A 21,714-nucleotide genomic window follows, 5' to 3' on the forward strand; every position below is an offset into this window, starting at 1 on the left:
TAAAATCCGTGACCTTCAACCCCTGAGACAGGACACCATTGCAGATTTTGGGGGCACAATACACTCTCTTGGCCAAGAAACGTTGTCTCTGATTCAAAGGAGATTCTCATGTGGTTCTTTGCCGGTGGCTGCAAACTGTCCTCGCAACTTGATGAGACCAGCAGGACCAAAACATCCAGAAAGTAGACATCCTCGAGTGTATCCTAGCTGCAAGTTATTTTTCCTTCCCAATGAGGGATTCCAGTCATGTCCCATGTCCAGTCAACAAAGCCCATGCACATTCAAATCCCACAGAGGCTTTAATTCCATCAGTGACAACAAGATGCTTTGGAAAAAGGGAACAAAGACTGGAGGCACAACAAACAGAATAATTAAAGACAAAACCAAGTGATGAAGACCCGAGGGAAAGAGTTGATTGGTTGATACCAAAGGGCATAATAGATGCCACCATGTGAAACTAATGACTAAATGAGCAGCGTGAGCCTGACAAAGTCAGGAACTTTGGGGAAAAATACAAGATGATCATTCTTAAAGTGCCCAAACCAACAAATACTTGATCAACATAAACATAGTCCAGCCCATAAACACAGATTCATGGCAAAATAATAGAACCACCTCCTAAATCACTTAATCACGATCCTTACGGAATGACGTACGTTTTTATTTGGACTCCAGGGCTACAGAACTTGACGTTCACCAACCGTAGGACAGAAAAAAGCCAGCTGGACATCAAGATCAAACGCAACAAGCAACTCTGTAATCATTCAGAGATGAACACATTCCAAGCAGAAGGCTGGCTCATTGGGCGGGCTTGTTTTGCATCAACACCACTCACTCCTGCATGCTTCTCCACAAATTAATCTAATTTGGTTGTTTCCTGAAGGGATATGGTCAAACTAATCTGGCCTAGAAACACACAGGGCGTCACACAAATTAAACCGCAGGAAGTAAACAGCTCCAAAGCTTGCCAACAAGCGAGCTGGCGTGTCCCTCAACAGCATTTTATTAAAGCCAAGCACATAATTCTCTTTTCGCCATTTCGCTGGAATAGATGCTGGTTTAATTCTGATAAGCGTGACACACAGAGGCGGCAGAACCGCAAAAGTGAATACGACATCTTTTATGTCAAGCACTCACTTATCCTTTACAGCTTGAGGTGCTTATCGTCCGCTGTGAAAACAGATGGTGACTCGAAAACACACTAGTGCGGACAGTGGACATCGGGCATGACATGAAAGTGAGCTGTACTAATACCGAAAATTCACATCGTCAATATGGTTGTCCAGGAGCACACAGGCTCGGTCGGGTAAAAAGCGCCAAATCGGTGTTTAAAAAAGGGATTTTGTGTCTTAATCTGGAATCATGCTTAATCTGTTTTTTGTTGTTGTCAAGAGACTGTGGGAAATCCTGCCTCTTAATCACTAAGCAAGCGGGGCGGGGTTTTCCACCGTCTACAATAATAATAATGATGAGAATAATAATATACAAAAAGTGGTCTCGTCAATGACTTTAGCACACTTCTCTCACGCCTTTGAAAACTCCCTCCAGCTAAAGTTCACTTGCAGTGGGCCATTAGAATGCAAAAGAACACCAATAGCCAACCATAAATACCGTATTTTCCGGCCTATAAGGCGCACCGGACTATAAGGCGCACCTTCAATGAATGGCCAATTTTAAAACTTTATCCTTATATAAGGCGCACCGGACTATAAGGCGCACCATTAATGCATCATGTCAGATTTTTAATCCAAATCAAATCATTCTCCATTTTATCTTTTTTATTTCAACTTCAGACAGAACAAATTACTTTATAATCATAAAATAATGATCCATAGTCTTTTTGAGTCATGATTCATAGTCTTCAGCGGGCCACTTATGATTGATTTCATGACACAATGCTTTGGGCCAGTTTAAATTTAGGAATTTGGTCCATATATAAGGCGCACCGGCCTATAAGGCGCACTGTTGGTTTTTGAGAAAATTTTAGGTTTTTAGGTGCGCCTTATAGGGCGGAAAATACGGTAATTAAGACTTGAGGGATCGAAACTCTTCATCTACATGCGGCAGCGGCATCATGGACCACCAAGAGAATGGCATTTTATTTCATATGTAGGTACGCAAGTCGAGGCCGCTTTCGATTGACAAGGTCAGCCTTGCTGTTTACTCCCGCCTCCTGGAGACGCATCCCTGCAAGTTTGGGAGACATCATGGTATGGATGTCTGGGAAAGCTTTCAAAAGCAATCCTGACAAGACACGGACGGGTGGGTTCGTCATCGCTGACCCCTCCATCTCCACTGACACCCATCACCATGCTTGTTTCATGAGGAATCTTTGAGCAAAACATCAAAGGAATGTAATCACCTCGTAACAACACCTTCTTTGTAATCTTGAATGAATTATTCATAAAAAGATTTCATAAAGCTTATCCCTGTTGAGAGGGAGAGTTGCACCGTCGGTGGACACTGGGTCTTTGATTTCTTTAAATACATACTGACAAAAGCTTTACTTGAGTAGTACAAAACTTCGATACGGATTGACTACACAGGATGAAATGTCATTAGTTTTTGCTTTCTATCAAATTTGAACAATTGGACATTATATTTTCATCGATGGACTAATTAGAATATTATTACTGTCAAACTCACAGACTTTTATTGAAGTTGGAATTGCTTTTAAATTGTATTTACGTCCTACATTACCTACCTCAGTACATTGGCTATACATAAAAGAAGCAATACAATTATTTTTGACAAAGAAATCGAGTGCAAAGTCAAATCTTTACGTGTGCCACATTTGTGACGGCAACATTCTCAACAAAAAATAGACTCACCGTGCAAGGGGAGTTTCTTAAAGGAGGTGGAAAGAGAGGACTCCTGAGTAATGCCGAGTGATGTTGACCTTTGAACTGGTTCCCCTCCATACTGAGTGTTGCACCTTTTCAACAACAACAAAATCCATTATTATACAGTGTCAAACAAACATGCGACACTAACCCCCAAAAAGAAAAGAAAAGAAAAGAACTAACCTAAGGACTCAATGTTAAAGCAAAAGGATGGTCACTTTATCACATGACGTTATCACACACCCTCCATTATTTTCTCATTGTCAGCTAACAAAAACACAAGCCTCAGCAGAAATAGGATGGATTCAAAACACTTATCACCTGCCCATGGATTTACAATTCAGCGCCGGAATACATTGAGTATGCAGAGTTAGCAACAGCGGAAGCAATTTGTGACCTGCTTTTCGGCACACCTGACTTCTTACGTTGCGTACCTTTGGCTATTATGATGCTGTTGGCGACTACTCATGTTTGAGTTATCCGCCATGGCTGGTCGTGCATGCAAAGGCGGAACTAAGTCTCAGATAATTGATGTCATGCAGGGCTATTTCCTCCGAGACCTGTTTCCATCCTTTCAGTCAAAATCCAGGCCATTATTTCAAATTGTACGCGCTCGCGCTGATCTCCACTCTGTAAACTCTGCGCCTCACCTACACCAAATGGAAGTCATTTGTGTTCACTCCCACAACGGAGCAAACGCCCTTTTTGTACCTGCGCCCGTCTACAAAAACAACCCAAAGAGAACTCCAACCTCAACTGCATTTGGGTACAAAAATAGGGACTTGGCTTTTAACGATACACTTAAAAACACTTCAATAGATATTCTGGACCACCTGAGGATGGGCAGCTCCGTCTTGCGGTCTTGGCTGAAGACTGGAGTCTTCTCCAAGGGACACCCATCATTGACTGCCAACTGCACTCATCTTCTTCAAAAGAGCAGTAGCTGCCATTCAGGAAGCGGCCTGGAGAGACACAGGAAAGAGAATACGTATATGAGGCCAACAGAGAGAGGATAATCACAATCATAATAGCAGGGGTATGGATAATGAGTAGACACCCAGGAGGGGGTGGGTAGGAAAGAGATACTTTGTGGAGATCAACGTTGCAGTATATTGACTCGCTGCATTGGTGAAATGTAGGTAGATGTGTAAAGTGGGAACTGAACCAGCCCTAGACAAAGAAGTGAGAAGGCCCACATCAAGGAGATGGGAAAAGTGCCACTCAAGTAGCGCGAAAGAAAGTGTGTTTGTGTGCCTCTGAAACACGTTTGGCTGCTCACTGCTGGGATATTTTAGTGGCTTGAGCAGCGAATCAAATGCAATCCTCTGGAAGCCCAAGAGGAGTTGAATGTGTGGTCTGTCTCGCCTCATTTCCACAATGCCATCATGGAAAAGTGCAAAGTCTCATTTCTGACAAGATGTTTTCCCTCCCTTGTTTGTTGAAGTAATTGACTGCATAAATCAAATACAACTTGGATAGGGCAAATATTATAAGAGCTATTGTCAAAGGCATTTGTTGGATTGATTTTTTTTCCGTCCCATCTTCAGATAACAGAGTGGGGAATTGAAAGCATGATGAGGCAGGCTGAAGAAATAAAAGAGTTGCATAGACTTTCGGCAATGCTGACGTTTTGCTTTTTCAAACCCAAGTATAACTCCGGGCTTTTGTTTCACGCTTTGGTGTGTTTCTTTGTTGTTGTTGTTGTTGGGGTTTCTTTTTTGGGGGTCATTTTCTCGTTCCTTTGATTTTTTTGATGCTCCTTTAAAACTCCAAGTAGCCATTACCTATAACCATATGTTGTTTTGTGATGAAAGTGGAGATTTGACATCATCAAGAAAATGGCGCACATACTGACCTTTGCAAAGATGACAGTGCTCGAAAAAGAATGTAAAAAAGAAGAAAGCGGCCTCCATCTAAAAGACTAAAGCTTGCATTCATCAAAACATAGCGCTGACTGTATCTGAGTAAAGCTCACCTCAACTATAATATTAACATTGTTAAATGAATAAAACTATTTGTTTTAACATCCACAGATTAATATCCAATTCCACAGCTGGGACATTCTTTGAGGTGCGCGCTTGCCGCACATTTGTGCACTAGTTCATTCTTTTGTAACTTGGGCTAAGATATGAAGGGGGGGTCCCGTCCCCCCTTCCTTCTGTATAGTCAATTTCCTTCCCCTTCATTTGGTTGGCATCAATACGAGCAGACAGTTACTGCCGGAGTCAGAATTTGATTGCATATTAGTTTGTTACACCACGCCGATCTAAAATGAGCACATCAGTCATTTCTTTTCATCATTCATTCCTTTGCCCTCACATTCAGACATCACAGAACACAATCACCTTCAGCTCAGAATAAACTCTCCATGTCCTTTCAAACTGAAAATATTTCTATTTTAAGACGCAAGATCAATTTTTGTGAGGTCCTAACTTTTTAGCTGAACCTCCATTTTTGAACATTTGCAGTGTATTCCATAAGGTCACAGTTTGTTTTTTGTGCCAATATTCTGGCTACTGTGTGTGTGTGGTTACTAGATTTTTTTTTAACACGTGACACAAACCACCAGGCTTTGTATACTTGCATTTCCACCCAGTCATCTTTCCCCCATTTTTCAATAAGCGCTCATGTGACCCTGTGACTAGTTTGCCTTTTCTTAATTATTAACGGGGAGCCAAAAGAGAAGAGATGGCTCGATGCAACGGCCTCATATCTGGGATAAGGAGGAATCTTGCACGTTAGCACTTAAATCCCATGCTCGGATTCCCTTTGATGCAAGCAGTATTCCTCAGTAGTTGGATGGAAGATGCTGAAAAGCAGCGGGGCGTCGGCAGATTGACGAAGATCAACCGGGGAAAGCTATGGCTGAAAGATGGGAGAATGCACGCGTGCGTAATGATGCAGGGCTTGCTTGGGTCGGCCGGGTACAGACTCAATTGCACCTCCATGTCAAAAGTCTTGCGATTGACACAAGCCTATGATCTTTGCTAGGACTCCCTTGCTACGTTTGCCTGCTAATTAGCCTCTCTGGAGCTTATGGGGGAATCAGGAAATTCACAGACAGATCAGAGAAAATAGGGCAGCAGAGATGGGGACGCTGTGATTTGCATGCTTGTGGCTAGTGATGGTCATGTCAATAAAATATAAAGATTCATGTCTGGAAGTTAACTGTGTCACACTAACACATGGATCACTTGTGCTTGTCTTAAGCCTTTGAGGAGAAAAAGACTTTTAGAACAGGAAAAGGCAACATGTTTTAGTCCCTTCGCTTCTCCATCTCTTTTCAGTGACATATTTTGGCCAAAAAGGTTGACGGGTACATATTTTGCGTCAAAGCCACAATTACATAGCAGCCCTCTCACCTTTTCCCAGTAACCTTTACAAATCTGTTTTTTGTGTTTGTTTATCATTTTTGAAAATGGAATTTTGAGTAATTCTACAAAAATAATAATTTGTTGGTCTTGATAATTGCTGATATCAAAAATGATAGGGCCAGATGGAATTCATTCGAGAGAATTCTGAAACTTGGCCAAGGCAGTAGCAAGGCTTGGAAAAAGCAAGGAAACTGTAAAAAAAAAAAAAAAAAAAAAAAAAAGAACGAAAAATGCGAAATATGTCAAGGGTGATGAATGCTCGCCAAGCTTATTTGCACACTTTCTGCTGCCTTTCTCTTTGTTGGAAGAGACACTTAACTGCTCTTCTCAGAGGCCTTAATGAAGCTGCAGAATAGCTGAGCAGCTTTTCAACATCGGTGTTACAATCCAGAAATAAAGGTCACAGAATATAGTGATTATATTTTGGTTACACAATCCTTATGTACTCACGACATCGCTCGCCCTCGTCATCCCCAAGTGGACAGTCGGTTCGGAAGTCGCATAATCTATCCAGTGTAATCACAGGTCCCTGGTGACAGTGGTAGCGGCCCTCCAGAGTGATGGTAGGGGCCGCTGAGGAAGCTGGAAGACAAAATGAAAATGCTGTTTCTAGGACAAGAAATTCGGACAATGTTACATAAACGACTATATTTTGGAACTGCTGGAAAAATAGAACTCACAGAAAAAGAAGAAAATGTTTGTCTATTTACTTTGTTGTGACCAGAAGTCAACTGAAATAATCAGCATTACTTCAGTTAAATAGACTTTGAATAAACTCTTGATTAACACATTGACTTTGATAGCCAAACTATATAAACAACCAACATACAATTTGATTTTGCATTGAACAAAATGTAATTCCGGATGATGCAGACAAATCAACTGCTCGGGTAAACATAACCTATAAAAAGCAGAAAAATCTACACTTATGTTGCAGAAGTACATCAGTCAGTGACACGGGTGAATTTATGTCTTGGCTGCAAAGCGTGTGTGACATCCTAAGGCTGCCTTGTACCAAGATAAATAACTAGCCCAGGTCTGCATAAGTATCTGGCTTACAGTACGGTATTCATCAGAAAAGGAAAAAAAGAAAAAACCTCTGACCCAGATAGCTACTCTTGTTCTTCGCAAGACACACAAACACAGTTGTACCGCGGTGATACGTATTTGCATTTCTATGCAAATAAGAGCGCTGATATTTCGGATATTCCCAAACTGACACCACGACCCCAATCCTCAGAGACGGACGGATCACAGACAAAAAAAGAAAAGTGGGGAGGGGGGGGGGGGGGGAAAGGGAGTGAGATTGTGCGACTTTTCATGGACAAGTAAATAAGTAAGCTTATTTGTATCACGAGCAACTGGTTGGATTGCGTCTGTCGTCAGCAAATTTGTTTTTCTATAAGAGCCAAATAACATTTGCTTCTAATTTGCTGCGGTAGAACTGTTCAATGCAAGAGGTTGTATTTTTTTATAAATTAGAAGAACAGACTTACAATTGAATTCAAAGGATGCATGATCCAACAAGCAAGCCATTCAAATAGTGGATGACATCCAATGACCAAACTGGGCAAAAAAACCCTCAAAAGCCCATGAAAAAATGCCTGAAAACTTTCCATACGTTATTGAATTGTTGTGGGGAAAAAAAACCTGTCCTAGTGCCCCCACCTTGCAGTATCCCAAATTGCCAACGTGGCGTGTGCAAGGGCGCTTTATAGCTGCTTGCAGGTGTAGATTTTAGAGTGTTTTTTTGTTTTTAATGTTTCAATACGATTGTATTCCCCCTGCTGATTTGTTGCTTGCTTTCCATCTCAGCGGGATTCGTTGTTGAACAGCCAGACAGCCAGCCGGTTGTACTTGTTTCTCAATAGTGATATGACTCTCACCGCGCTCGCTCTTCACCTTCCCACAAATAGGAGGCACCTGTGCTTCTAGCGCTGAGCCAAAAACGGCAGCCCGGCTTCGCTCTCGCACTCTCTCTGGTCTGCTCAAGGTTTCTTGGCAATCAGAATTTCACCTTGACTCTGTTGCACAGTGCTTGTTTATGTGGCCTTGAGTTAGTATATATAGTCGGTCAGGGGTGTGCTTTTATTTCTTAAGTGCCCTAAGACAACTTCAAATATTTACCGTTTGTCAAAAAATGATCTGCGGAGATTTTTCAAAAGTATGTTAACATTTTTTTTTTAACCCAACTTCTTAATCAAACAAAAAAAAAATCATTTGCCTGAACAAATGACTTCAGCTATGCAAGATGGAGTTCCGTTTTTTACAAGTGAAATGTTCAGAACAGTAAAAACAGCAATGTGCAGTGACATTTGTCTGCAAAAATAGACATAGCAAGCCCGGGACAAGGCAAATGTACCATTTCAAATAAATGAGGTGATGTTTGTTTATGAGCACCCGGGTTTATGGGTCTGGATGCAGTCTTGCGATGGGCATTCATTCAAGGCATGCATTATGCATTCAGTGGGCTTCCTTTCAGTTTAGTGCAGCATCATAGTTCATCACTAAAAGGGGGGGAAAAAAAAGCCATGGCAAAGCATGTAAATCCATCTACCGTTTTTTCCGTGTATAGTGCGCCCCCATGTATAGTACGCACCCCTAAAAATGGCATGCTGATGCTGGAAAAAAGCTTGTACCCATGTATAATACGCACCCAATTTTGATGAATTTTTCTAAAAAAATATTTTAATTTTTTTTTTTTTTTTTAAGTCCCAAAGATCGTCACACACGCAGGAAGGCAATGGGTCCCATTTTTATAGTCTTTGGTATGGTCTTAACTAGGCTGGATGTCATTTTTTTTGTTGGCGTTGATTTCTCCGACTGCCCCTAAACGCACCACCGCGCTCCGTGCGCACACGGGAAAGAGGCGGCTCTGTATGGGAGAGACGTTGAAGAGGAATAAAAACACCCTTGGAAACCAAAACTTGCCCCTCGTCGTGACTCGGAGCCGCAACAAATGTTTCGGATTTGTGTAGGGTACATTGTGACAGACAGCAAACGAGCAGGTGATCGAGCAAGCCTTGTCTGATCCGAGAGCATTGCGGTCGTATGGAGCGTGTTTGAAGTGAACAGCAGAGACGAAAGGAACAAGGCAAAGTGTTGTGAAATAAAATATTACCTGTAATACGCATTTTGTTATTTGCTGATTGAAACTGCTAATTAAACTGTGAATTGAAACTAATAGGTGGAGAACTGAACTCTCGCTCTTTATATAGCTGACGTGTCTTGCGCAACCGTTCTGCGCATCTGTAATGGCGGCCTCCGTATGACGTCCGGTCCGCGATGGAGATTAAAAAACAAACAATATTTGACAATAACACACCATCAAGGATTGCACCATCGCATCAAACGATGTGTCGTCAATTATGAATTTTACTAAGTGTGTTGGGCAGGATGGCTGAATGCGATGCGCGATTGACAACAAACAAGAAGAAAGGTGAGTTTTATTTCGGGGGAGATTTGTCATGTCTCGTCCCCAGTTTTGCTATGTGTCTAGGTTGCCATAGTTTCTGTTCGTGTCACCCCGCTCTTCCTGTGTCACCTCAATCGATGTAACGTGTTTTGTATTTAAGTCCTGTCTGCCCCTCGCTCACCGTTGGATCATTGCATGTGTTACTGTCATTCTGTTCCTGTCTTTGGTAATGTCACCCTGTCTTTTTGTTCCACTACTTTGTCGGTCAGTCCTGTTGTTGGTTTTGTTGTACCATGACTTTCTTTGAAAAAAAAAAAAAAAAAAAAAAAAAAAAAATTTTTTTTTTTTTAAATTTCTTTTTTTGTACCCATGTATAATACGCACCCCAGATTTTAGGACAATAAATTAGTAAAATATTGCGCACTATACACGGAAAAAAACGGTATTTGTGTTCGCTCGGTGACACTTGGATAAGCATCCAAAAGTGGCTATGTCACTCAGCTGGTACATTTGGCCGGACCTGAGCCGTAACCCCGGCCTACCACAGTCCTTAAATCGCACTTGTCAGTCTGCGGAAATAATTAGCTTAGTCTGGGATGAATTGTTTGCACTTTTGTTATCCACATGCTCATGACAATGTGAGAGAGGGAAGCCCTCAAGAGGTCATTTGAGGGCACTGCTGTTCCGTTACAGCTTGATATGCTGTACAGCAAATAAGCTGTAATTTTTTTCTTCTTAAAACCGTAAGCAAATCTAAAAACATGCATGTTAGGTGTGAAACGAAAATGTATACAACTAAAAGTGTTTTGTCATTCAGATACGGGCTAACGCACATTATTTTCACAAGATGAATAAATGGAATAAAAAGAGGCTACTACAAGACATTACTTTTAACCTGAAGTCGAATTCTTTTGACAACAGGCCCAAATAATTCACAAAATATGAACATCCCTGTCGAGACATGGCACATTTTTATAAATCTTGTACATCAATGCTCCAACTTCAGTGTCTCGAATGCTCTGCGAGATTTCGTTTCACCAAGACGTGTGAAGAAAACAAACCCACAAGACATTAACAGAGAAATATGATCAAATATGTGTTCACAAGAACGTCAAAACGGAAACTCCTCAAATAAATAGATTACAGTTTGGGCAGAATAAATCCAGGCTCCTTTTAGAATCCTCTTGTGGCTTTGCAATGTTGCATAAAAACCGCCATAAAAGTTTTATTTGTATCATTTTGTTTTCCAATCAAGGTTTTATTATACGAGCTTCTGTTGCAGAAAACAACGAAAGAACAAAGTCAAGGTAAAGGTCTGACAATTGGATTGTCACTGAGGAAATGTCAATTTAAAGTTGCCAACATCAATTGTTGTTTGAATTTGCAGATAACTGCCTAATAATGACCAGGAAAAAACAACAACTTTATTATTATTGACGGTTACGCGAGGCTATTTTCTGATCGAAGCAATCCAACTCTAATTGCGACAATTAGAGTTTGCGACATGTTTGGCAATCGAACGAGTCTGCGTGAAATAAAATCATCTGTATCCATATACATGTTTTAAATACAAGTATAGTCTACTTAAATTAGATGAATACAGATGATTAGACTTTATGCAACAGCTTGATGAAATAAAATTGTGTAAATGTCGCAACACAACGTTTTTCTTCTCTTGCAAATGCATTTGAAAATGAAAGGATATGAAGACACCCATCTGTGCTTGGATTCAATAAGTAGTCTATACTTAAAAATGGCAGTCCTTCATATACATGCGGCCACCCAGTCGAGCTTCTTATAATTGTGGCCCCGTCCATCATTTCATTTGTCCATCCCTGGGATAGTACATTTCCACGGAGGAATTACAATCAGTAATGTAAATTAAATGTGTCACTTTCCTCTGACACCCAGATAGAATGTAAATGGCTTTTTGCTGATAATATAACTTAGGAGTTAGTTCCACTTAAGTAGTGCACTGGAGGCTAATTTTAAAGGGGAGCCGTTCAAGTGTCGGGTTCAAATGAAGGCTTGCACTCAAAGGGGGACTTTGCAGTTCAAATGAAATGTCAGCATAAACGTGACCGTGGTACTACATTAGTCAAATTATTTGTGGGAAAAACAAATCATCCTTCACGACCCAATTTTCAGTCATTTGATTTTTAAGAAACCACTGCAACTGAGGAACAACAACCAATCCGAGGCGTGATCACGAGTTGCCACTCGTTTGCAGGACGCTTGCAGCAAATAACAATAAGAAGAAAATTACATATACAGACATGACATTCAATTGAATCCAAACACATAAAAGCCCTGCTGATAGTCAATGGAGAAAAAAAAAGAACAGAGAACATTATATTGTCCATGCGATGGAGGAGGTGTCATTTCATTCTGCAGGGAATTATATTGAGCACATTTTCGGAGTCCACACACAAATGAAAAACAAATGTTGTGGACACAATAGCTGCTGTCTCTGTATTGTCAGTTAACCAGTCAAGAAGAAGCGAGTGGACTTTTACTGGCCCTGAGCATGGAAGAAAATCTCAATTTAAAACGTAATCTTCTGTATCTTGTCACAAAGTCGTGTTTGATTTTATGGGGGGTGAAAGTAATGAATTCTAGCAGGAGAGGATGGAATGCAAGTTGTGAGGTATTCATGATTTACAGCTGCTGATGGATTTTGAGAAGTTCCCCTGCTGAACAGTTGACATGTCAAGAGGTGTTTGGACATGAATTCAATTATCTGCAAAGCGCCATGCTCAATTGGGCCCAGCTCTGTCCAGTCACTACCGCTATCTATCATGCTTCTACTGGCAAAGCCTACAAGCACACTTGGGTGGGACAGAGCAAAGAGCAATCGTACACCGTTGTGGGATTCATAATTGAATGTCTTTTACCGCAGAATGATGATTGTATTATTAAATATTAAAGGCTATGAACAGTCTTCAATTAATGTGTTCCTGCAGCAGCAGCAATTACTCGAGGTAAGGGGGGGAAGTCAGTGGGCACTGTCCTATTTAAACATTGTACAGAGCTTAAGATATTAATACTGTTGTTAAAACGTGTGTCCTAAGTTTGCACGTGAGTGTCTGTGTGTGAGCTGTGATCCACAGCAGACTGAAGAAAATTAGACGAGGTGTCAGAAGTGATTCCGTAGTAAAGCTAAAGTCTGTCCACAACAGCTTGAACACAATGAGCAGCTGCCTGCTAGATCCCATTGATTTAGACATCTGTTGCGTTTGCCAATATGGGCTGCCTGCAACATTTCACATTGCTCCGCATTTGAAAAAGTAACAGCTTCGCTAGACTGCATCGGAAAAGTTTCTGCATTGGAAAATCAAATTGTGCTGATGGTCTGGAGTGCGCATAGGGTTGGTTCATTTACATTTAAAAGGTTGGGAATCTCCAAGTCTAGTCCAGTCTAGTCTGTCTGTGAAACCTATCAAATTGAAGCCAAGAGTCGACAAATCAAATACGTCCATGCCACTGTACAGGATGCCAGTTCTCTTGGTGTTGGCAAAACAGCACTAAGAAAATTGCCACTGTTCAAATACTTGTGAACCTCAATGCAAACACACCCACATTTTTTTTCAAGTATTGATGGAATAGTTTGATGAGTATTGATGGAACCTGTCTATGCCCTACAGTCCTTGGACTGTTTTCAGCTCCATCTTGCATAAATGAAAGAATGCAGTCCAATAACACTTTCAATGGCATCACGGCTGACAAATCAATACATGACCAAAGGGGAATTGACGGAAATAGTGAGGCCCGGCATTTTTCTCTTTAGTACATTTCATCCTGCACCATATACGGTAGACAGAATTTGAAGAACATATTTGGATTGGGTTATTTTACAGATGCAAAATTGAAAAGTCAATCACCAGCTTATGCCATCCATCCATCCATCCATCCATCCATCCATCCATCCATCCATCCATCCATCCATCCATCCATCCATCCATCCATCCATCCATCCATCCATCCATCCATCCATCCATGCATGCATGCATCCATCCATCCATCCATCCATCCATCCATCCATCCATCCATCCCTCCCTCCCTCCCTCCCTCCCTCCCTCCCTCCCTCCATCCAAGTGCCCCGCTATGTCCACTGCACCAGATTCCACAGTCCAATTTGTCCCGTTGCCTCTGCGGGCCCTTGTGTGATTGATGGGCCTGGGGACACCCTCATGCTACCGTGTAGCTAATGGCAAAGTATAGACTTGCCGTAACGCTCCATTAAGGGCCTGCGGCAGAGTGGTGTAATGGTTAAGGAAATGCGTCAGGGAAGGGGAAGGTCACACTAGTTCAAATTCCCCACAGGGATGTCCGCTTCCTTGTCCAGCACTACATGTCTGCTTGGAAAATGAATAGTGACAGCTTGCCGGGAACACGAGCACACATACTAAATATGCTCTTCAGTGAGCAAACTGTCTTTTGGCAGCGAGGCTAGTATGACTTTGATACTGCAATGACGACAAAGGCATGGAGTCAAGTCACATCATTGGCTAATGAGATTGTCAGTCATCGGGGCGGTGTCCGTTTCCTTACGGGGTGAATGACACAAAGTGACTTCGAAGGTCATTGAAGTGTTTTCTGCTATGCCATGGTGATCATGGGGAAGAAGTAGCAGATAGGCGCAGCCTAACTTCCTGTCAGGGGGGTAGAGACATCATACCATGCAAGTTGCTTAAAATTGGATTGCTTGTAGGTCCTGTGACTGATGAGTTCATTAAAATGGAAGGCTATGGAGAAACAAGTCCGAGCATAGCGTCGTTCATTCATCCTGTATTGATGATCTCTCCTTTCACTTCATGAGCTTGAGTCATCAAGGCAAACTGAGACGTACACATTTTAAGGGCATCTTTGAAGGGTTGAAATGGCAACATTGGCAGCATTCAAACAAAGCTGCAAGAAAAAACAAAATGGAATCAGCACACATGCTGCTAACTGCTCGTGGTTCCAGTTTTCACTTTACACAGTAAAGTATATTCGCATTGAGTTTTGTTTTTGTTTTTTTGGCGAGGGATGTAATACCATTATTTTTAACAGGACACTATTATCCTACATTTCCTTTGATGAAACAACATAATTTTGTATCCACGCTCAAAAAAAAAAAAGCCTCAAATCCTATGGGAGCAAATAATCAGGATTAGTTGAAGCAACGTGTGACTCAGGCTTGTGTAAACGCTCCAAATCGTCTGCGTACAGGTCATTAATAGCAATGAGGAGGTCATGTGGAGTGCAAAAGCCAGGAAGAAATAAATCAAACTGCACCAGGGAGGCTATATGAGAGCCCCAATTGTCTGTCCTTGCTTCGAATTCTGTGCAAGTAAGAAAGGAAAGTAATTTGAGCCCCAGCTTTGTGACAGGTGCTGGAGGCTAAAGTGGGGGTGGCCTTGAAATCCACAAAATGTGGAAAGGCCACACGGTGATCTTGCCGAGAGAGATTAAGGCTTCGATTTTGCAGTAGGAGCTGCATAATGGCCGTTGTGTTGGGGACGCAAGTTTAAGAGAATCCGACACTTCCGCACACTGCTCTTCTCTACCAGACAAGAGGAACAAAGTGAACCAACCCTGAGTTGACAACAATTAGACACTGCTGATCCAAGGCTGATTTACATGATCGACATCTGCTCCACCCTTTATAGACAGTTATCCAAAGAGGATAAGCACATTCATTGGCATAGAAACACAATGTGCACAGTCATTGTTTATCAGCAGCTTTTCTGTCTCCCCCTTGCCAAGGATGAAAAAAACACTGTGTATATCATTTTAATACTGCGTGGCTATTAACTCATTCACTGTCAACCCAGTTAATATCTCTGACGTCAATAACCGTCAGTGGCACCGAATGAGTTAAAAAGTTGAAGCTAGCAAAGAGTGGACATCTAATTATTGCCTGACAATTTTTTTTCTTTACAAGTTGCAAAGGTGATATATGAGCCATCTGCAAATACTCACATTTTAGGCAAGATAAGCAAATACATCTTTTGGGCCTAATAATCCATCATTGATCAAGCAAACAATATTGATCCATAAACAAGTGCTGTGAAAATTGCATTTGCTTGCCAAAGTTGCATTAATTACATTCTATAAACAGATGTGAAAAACACCCCAGAGATACTATGCCAACAAAGCAAACAAGCAATTTACATCCAGTGGCAGAAGCTGATTTTGCGATAATTAAATTTGTACTGTGTAAACAGAACATTGTGTGTGTCATTTTTGACAATTTGGGATTTTAATAAGATTTGTTTAAAAGTCAGGGACATGTTTTGAATCCACACACACGCGCACACACACATACTATAAATGACTAAAATTCAAACAGTTTAAAATGAGTTTATGTTTTTTTGCTTTCCAGGAAGCTGTGTTAGTCCCATACTGGGAATTCACTTTTTGCTGTGTAGATTTAATTTTGTCCAATATAAGGAGCTAATGGTGGAACACTGATTTTGGCCAACCCTCACTCAATTACTCCATTTTATGTTTTAGACACGAGCAGGTAAACAAGTTCCTGAGGTTTTACAGTCTTGGAACTTGGAATCTTGAAAAAAATCATTCATTTGGAAAATCACATTTGTAAAAAATATATATATATAATATATATATATACGTATATTCGCTTACGTATGTCATGGACACGTGAGAATCATCCATTAATCAGATTCAGGCTAGTATAATAGCGACTCTGAGCATCTATTGTGCGTTTGATGGGTGGGATAAAATGGGAGGAAAAAAGCTCACTTGAAATGATAAAGCAAAGGCTGTTGAGGGCCCGCACAGGAAATGGAAACAGTCATATTCATTCAATTTGCAAAGTGTTCAAAATCAACAGAGAGGAATATTATTTCAGGCTCCGACAGTCTTCCCATTTCATTCCAAAATGTAGTCCAATAAAAAAACAAACATATTTCCTTCTCCATTTTTCATTTGACATGCTTGAGTTGCTTTGAGAACTCATGCATTGACCGTAGTCTACAAGCAAGTAAGAGAGGAAGAAAAAGAAAACAGGGCCGGTCTCCTCCGTCATATTAAGGTGGGCTTGTTATTCACTCCAACCACCTTGGAAAATGGCCTTTTAATGATACAATGCCACAATCAAAGCCCTGCAATTTCATTGAACAGAGCAAGGACCCCCTTTTGTTAACCCTATTATTTATTCCAACCATTCAGCGCATTGTATGAAAATCCATACCTGAACATAATACGAAAAACAAAAATGAATATGCAGTGTAAGATTGTAAATATCCAAACATATGAATTGTTGTTACAAATATGAATAGGTCATTCATATTGAATAGTATATTTGATCATGTATTATCTATTGGAAATATTGCATTCTAAGTTACTACAATGTCTGTAGTTACATTTTCCAAGTAGTTCACAGAGTCAAACCCATGTCAGCTTACCCAAAGTGCAGTTGGTGGTGAAATTGGGCTCGATCATGGCCGTGTCATCAAGCGTTCGCTGGTCATAGCTGGTTGAGATCCGGAAAGGCGAGCCCCCGTGGGTCCCCAAGGTGAGGTGAGCCACGGCCCAGCTGCCAAGAAGAAAAAGCGGGAGCAGGATCATTGTCATGAGCAGGCACCACGGCTGACAGACATTGCAATTCACATCCTCGATGAGGCTGCGAGGTCAGGGCAGGTTGGTCCTGCTCGGCCCCAGGAGAGGGAGCGTCTGAGACCTCAGTGGAAGATGGGAGCGCTTCTTGGTTCCTTTCCATGTTGCTTAGCTGACACATTGCCACTCGTAAAGAAGCCTTCGAGATGACGCCCCATTTTCAACTGCTGACTGACTGAGGAAAATCACAAACCTGTTGGAATGCAGTGAGACTTCTGACGGCCCTCCTACAACCGCAGGCAGTCCCTAATTTGGTTAGGTAAATTGTGCTGATGAGGCTTCAAGGTCATAAAACAAAGTCCCCCTTGACCCTCTGCTATTTTTTTTTTACGTACCACTTTTACTTCCATATATATTTCTATGCAGCATATTTGGGTTATAATGTTTTTGCATAGCCGTGATTGTACTGCTACTCAATAGAGAAAAGAGACTAAAAGAATAAAAAGGAAAGAACTTGTTCTGTTTGTTTGTCCATCTGGCTGTTATTTGGCAGACTACTTTTTGGTTTGCGGAGGATGACATACCAGCCCCCCCCCCCCCCCCCGTTCACGCTGAGCCAGCTCCAGTGTTGGTTCAGAGCTCAGCTGAAGATCATTTACTGCAAAACAACACCCACTTGAAGCGCACAAAAGTGGTGCCAGACCTACACCTACTCTTCAGATTGAGAAGGAAGACGTTAGTAGCTGCTGCGTGTATGTTTCCTGGTTGCCCTCTGTAAGTGTGTGGTCGAGTGGTGGACAAACAGGTCGTAATGCCACAAAAATGTTTATCCGGACCATTGTCCACAACCTTGTCCAGAACATAGACTCACAATCATATCGACACATACATTCTAACTCACAACTTGTTTTACATTAACACCTGCTACTGATACGGTGAGATAACAATGGCATGTGGTTGTTTTCCTAATTTGTGGCTTGCTTGTATTTTCACGTGTCAAAAGCCAACGGTGAGTTGAATGGCCAAGTCTGTGTAGGAAGAGTAGATGAAACCAAAACTGCATCCCCACACAAAGTGGCGCTCCACAAACATCTGAGCTTTTATGATTTCCCAAACGTCTGTGCACTGACTCAACAGGCTTTGCATCACAAGTGTTGCCATCTTCTCTTACTCTGTTTTTCCCATTTCTATTTTCAAGCGCCCTTGCTCATTGCACTCGGCCTTTCTTTGAGAGCAGGGAAGGTGTTGACCAGATGGGAAGTGAAACTTCAACACCACACTACATCATTAGACAGCATCTGTCAGATCCTATCAAAAGGGAGAAATTAAACACTCGATAAGAGTCGTCAGTGTGTCCTTGGTCACGTTGATATTACTTTCGGACATGCCGTGCCGTGAGGAGCAAAGGCCCACAGGCTGAGTCGTCAGCGGCATGGCGATGAGCCCGGAATTGCGCAGCCATGTTTGTTTCCTTGTGCGTAAAATAGACGCAGGCAACGCATTAGGATACAACAAGCTCCCAGACCCCAGATAAGCAGTCAATAAACGCTCCGATACCCCAAAACTCAAACAGAAAACAAAAAGGAACGAGGATGTGCCTGGAGTTAAATACTCTCAAAACACTCATGCGTGCAATTCCGAAAGCAAGAGCTGATGGGACCGGACCCGAAACTCTAGTTTGGGCTCAGAAAGTGGAACGTCTGTAAAAAATCCATTTCTACCGGTGTCTACTTCCAACAGTTTTGTTGTCTGTGTGACCACTTGCTTAATTCTTTGTACGTCTTATCATGTGCTGACAATCACTGGACTGATTAGATGAACAATTGTGAGCGGAGCTGCCAGTGCACATCACTCAAAAGCGGTGGTTGACCATGCATGGCACAGGGCCCGCAAATAAATATGGAATACAAACGAGTGAGAAGGACCGAAGGCGGCCTGTCAAGGCAGCTCGGCTAGCTTTGTCATTTATGACCCTGTTTTAACCATTTACTGATCCTTTTGAAAACCAATTTGGGACAATTTGACACGGCTCATCTGTGCTTGTTGTTTGTGCCAGTGCATTGGCAGCCCATTTGGACTTCTACTTTTTGCATTCACACCATTTTAGCCATGATATCTTATTTCACAGAGTGTGTGGATGCGATGATGCTGCATATAGCGCTAAAAGAGGAACTAGATATAATATTTCAAAGTTCAGTTCCCTACTGATCGAGAACCTAATGGTGCTGTCTTTTGAAATTCATTCTCCAAGAACCATATTATTATATATTTATATTATTATATTTATATTGCATTGAAATACATATAGAATAAATAATAAAAATAAATCCAAATAACTGAAAAGAGCTTAGGTGACCGTGTTGCGGAACTTCTCGCCTCATCATATTCTTTGTGTTTGTTTAGTTTTTTTTTCTTCAGGATTTTTGTCACACTCTCACTCTCTCCCACCCACAGCTGCAGATGGCACAAGCACAGAGCAAAGAAAACATGTGAAATCCCTGCTTATGTTAGGGAAGGGCCCAAGTGGATGTCTCAAAGCCCAGCCAGCATCATTACTCTGCACCAGCTGGTTGACTCTGTCACTCTTCTCAGCCATCTTTGTCATGGAAGTGGTCCTAATTCGGGCTAATCTCCCACCTCACCGCGACCGCTCTTTATCCACGTAAACCCTTTTGAGACATTCATTTGGACCATTTATTTATTTGCAGCGTGCTCGTGCCACCTCCAGTTGCAAAAGAAAGCACAGAGTGGGTGAGGTGAAGAATATTACAGCATAGAAAGCCAATTGGCACGGACGCAGTTATGAGCATGACTGCCACAATCTCATTTTGTTCTTGTCACACATTGCATTAAAAATGAATGAAAGGATCATCATCACCTCAAAACAAGCATTGGACGAGAAAACGACATCATTTGTTTGTTCTGCCAGCCAACGAGCAGCAATACTTTCTTCATGGCACGACCGACAATCATGTGATTTCTACATGATTACATGTTTTTGGCTCGAATGAAAGAGGGCACTTGAGGCGGGCTTAAACTATTATATAGCCAATTGATTTAAACCTATATAGAGCTAAACAGATTATTCTGCAACAAAAGTGCCAGGAGCTAATCGCACAAAATGAAAGCAAACTGGAGCAAATAAACAAATGCAAGCGTGCCCTCGCTGTGATGTGTTTTTCCCCCACACGGGCTGGAAAGATCTCCACATAATCTGCAAGTCAGTTTCTTACTGGAGCTTTTGATGCTTTTCTTACTGATGTGGACTCGGTCGTCACGCCGCTTTTACATTCGCCTCAAACAGCCCCATAACATAGCACCTCACAACGTCGCTTTTCTTTGCCATAACATCTCACAAGTGGCCTGGCTCCACCATTGTTTTTGTCATTCCAAATATGAGTTGCATGATGTGGCAGGAGGGCAAAGTATTGTACAGCTCATCAAATGCACACAACCTTCGCAGGTGAGGGTTTAAACACAGAACTGTGCCCATGTACTCCAGACTGAGCGACACTTAGCCTGCAAAGAAATGACTGCATATTTCCGACGGCCCCATATCTTGAGTCTGAGAACAAGTATCAATCAGGTCAAATATTATACAGCAGCAGGCCATGAATGCAAAGCTTTCATCCAAATTTGACACTTAAGATAAATGAGACACATTCTGCGACAATTTAATAGAGGTCAAACTGAACACTCAATGAATCATTTCTAAACAAAATTAAGAACCACACAATAACAGCTAGGCTGAGACAGATGAACACAGATGACAGCATTCAACAACTGTGCACCAACAAAGGTTCTCCGTCCATCGCCAGTGTCATTCGTTTGAACATTTATATTGACCATGATACTAATCATGCATTCAACGAATTAATTTTTGCAATGATTCAAAAGGTTTGATGCTGAATTAAAATATAACAGCAACAGCAACGTCGCCACTTGCGCACTCTAATGATATCTGACAGCGATATCAAATATCCTGCCTTTGTAAAAGTAATAATGTTCAGCCTTAATTACCACTGTGATGGGAGCTTTCCATTTAAATGATGTTGAATGGTGGTGAGGAACTTTATTGCCTCACCATTAGGCCATGGATTCTTCCCGTCCACCCGGCCGGGGCTGCCACCATCACCGAGCGAGCGAGCGAGCGAGCGCTGACCACTGAGCTAAAAGCCCCCGGCTGCCAGCTAAGCACTCTGTAGCAGGTTACGAGAAGTGAGCTTTTCAGTACTTTTGCACAGCTCAAGTTCCTACACTCCATCCCGATACTCAGAAAAGAAGTGACTACAAATGTTAATACGTAAATATTGACATCAAATGATGTGCTAAATGTGATCTAAATGTGCCCTAAGTGTAATCGTATGAAAGTGACAATTGTCTGTGTTATATGAATGATTGTAAATTTGTACAAGCGAAACAATGTGATTTTGGATGATGTTATCTTTATGTCGACAAAAACCCGCAATTCAATGTAAAGCAGGCGAATCAACAGATACGGTACATAATCCAAGTT

At 41.7% G+C, this 21,714-nt stretch overlaps 1 protein-coding gene across 1 annotated transcript in view; it reads right to left on the reverse strand.

Moving 5' to 3' along the window:
- The window catches only part of alk (ALK receptor tyrosine kinase), a 137,084-nt gene that overhangs the window by 30,013 nt on the left and 85,357 nt on the right, over window positions 1–21,714 (reverse strand). The window contains exons 5-8 of the mRNA XM_061302036.1: window positions 17,048–17,178; window positions 6,668–6,799; window positions 3,677–3,805; window positions 2,832–2,935 (exon numbers count right to left, since the gene is read on the reverse strand). Of these exons, the coding sequence (XP_061158020.1) occupies window positions 2,832–2,935; window positions 3,677–3,805; window positions 6,668–6,799; window positions 17,048–17,178 (496 nt within the window). The remainder of the gene's footprint in view (window positions 1–2,831; window positions 2,936–3,676; window positions 3,806–6,667; window positions 6,800–17,047; window positions 17,179–21,714) is intronic.

This window comes from Syngnathus typhle, linkage group LG16 (genome assembly GCF_033458585.1).
Source record: "Syngnathus typhle isolate RoL2023-S1 ecotype Sweden linkage group LG16, RoL_Styp_1.0, whole genome shotgun sequence".
Taxonomy (NCBI): domain Eukaryota; kingdom Metazoa; phylum Chordata; class Actinopteri; order Syngnathiformes; family Syngnathidae; genus Syngnathus; species Syngnathus typhle.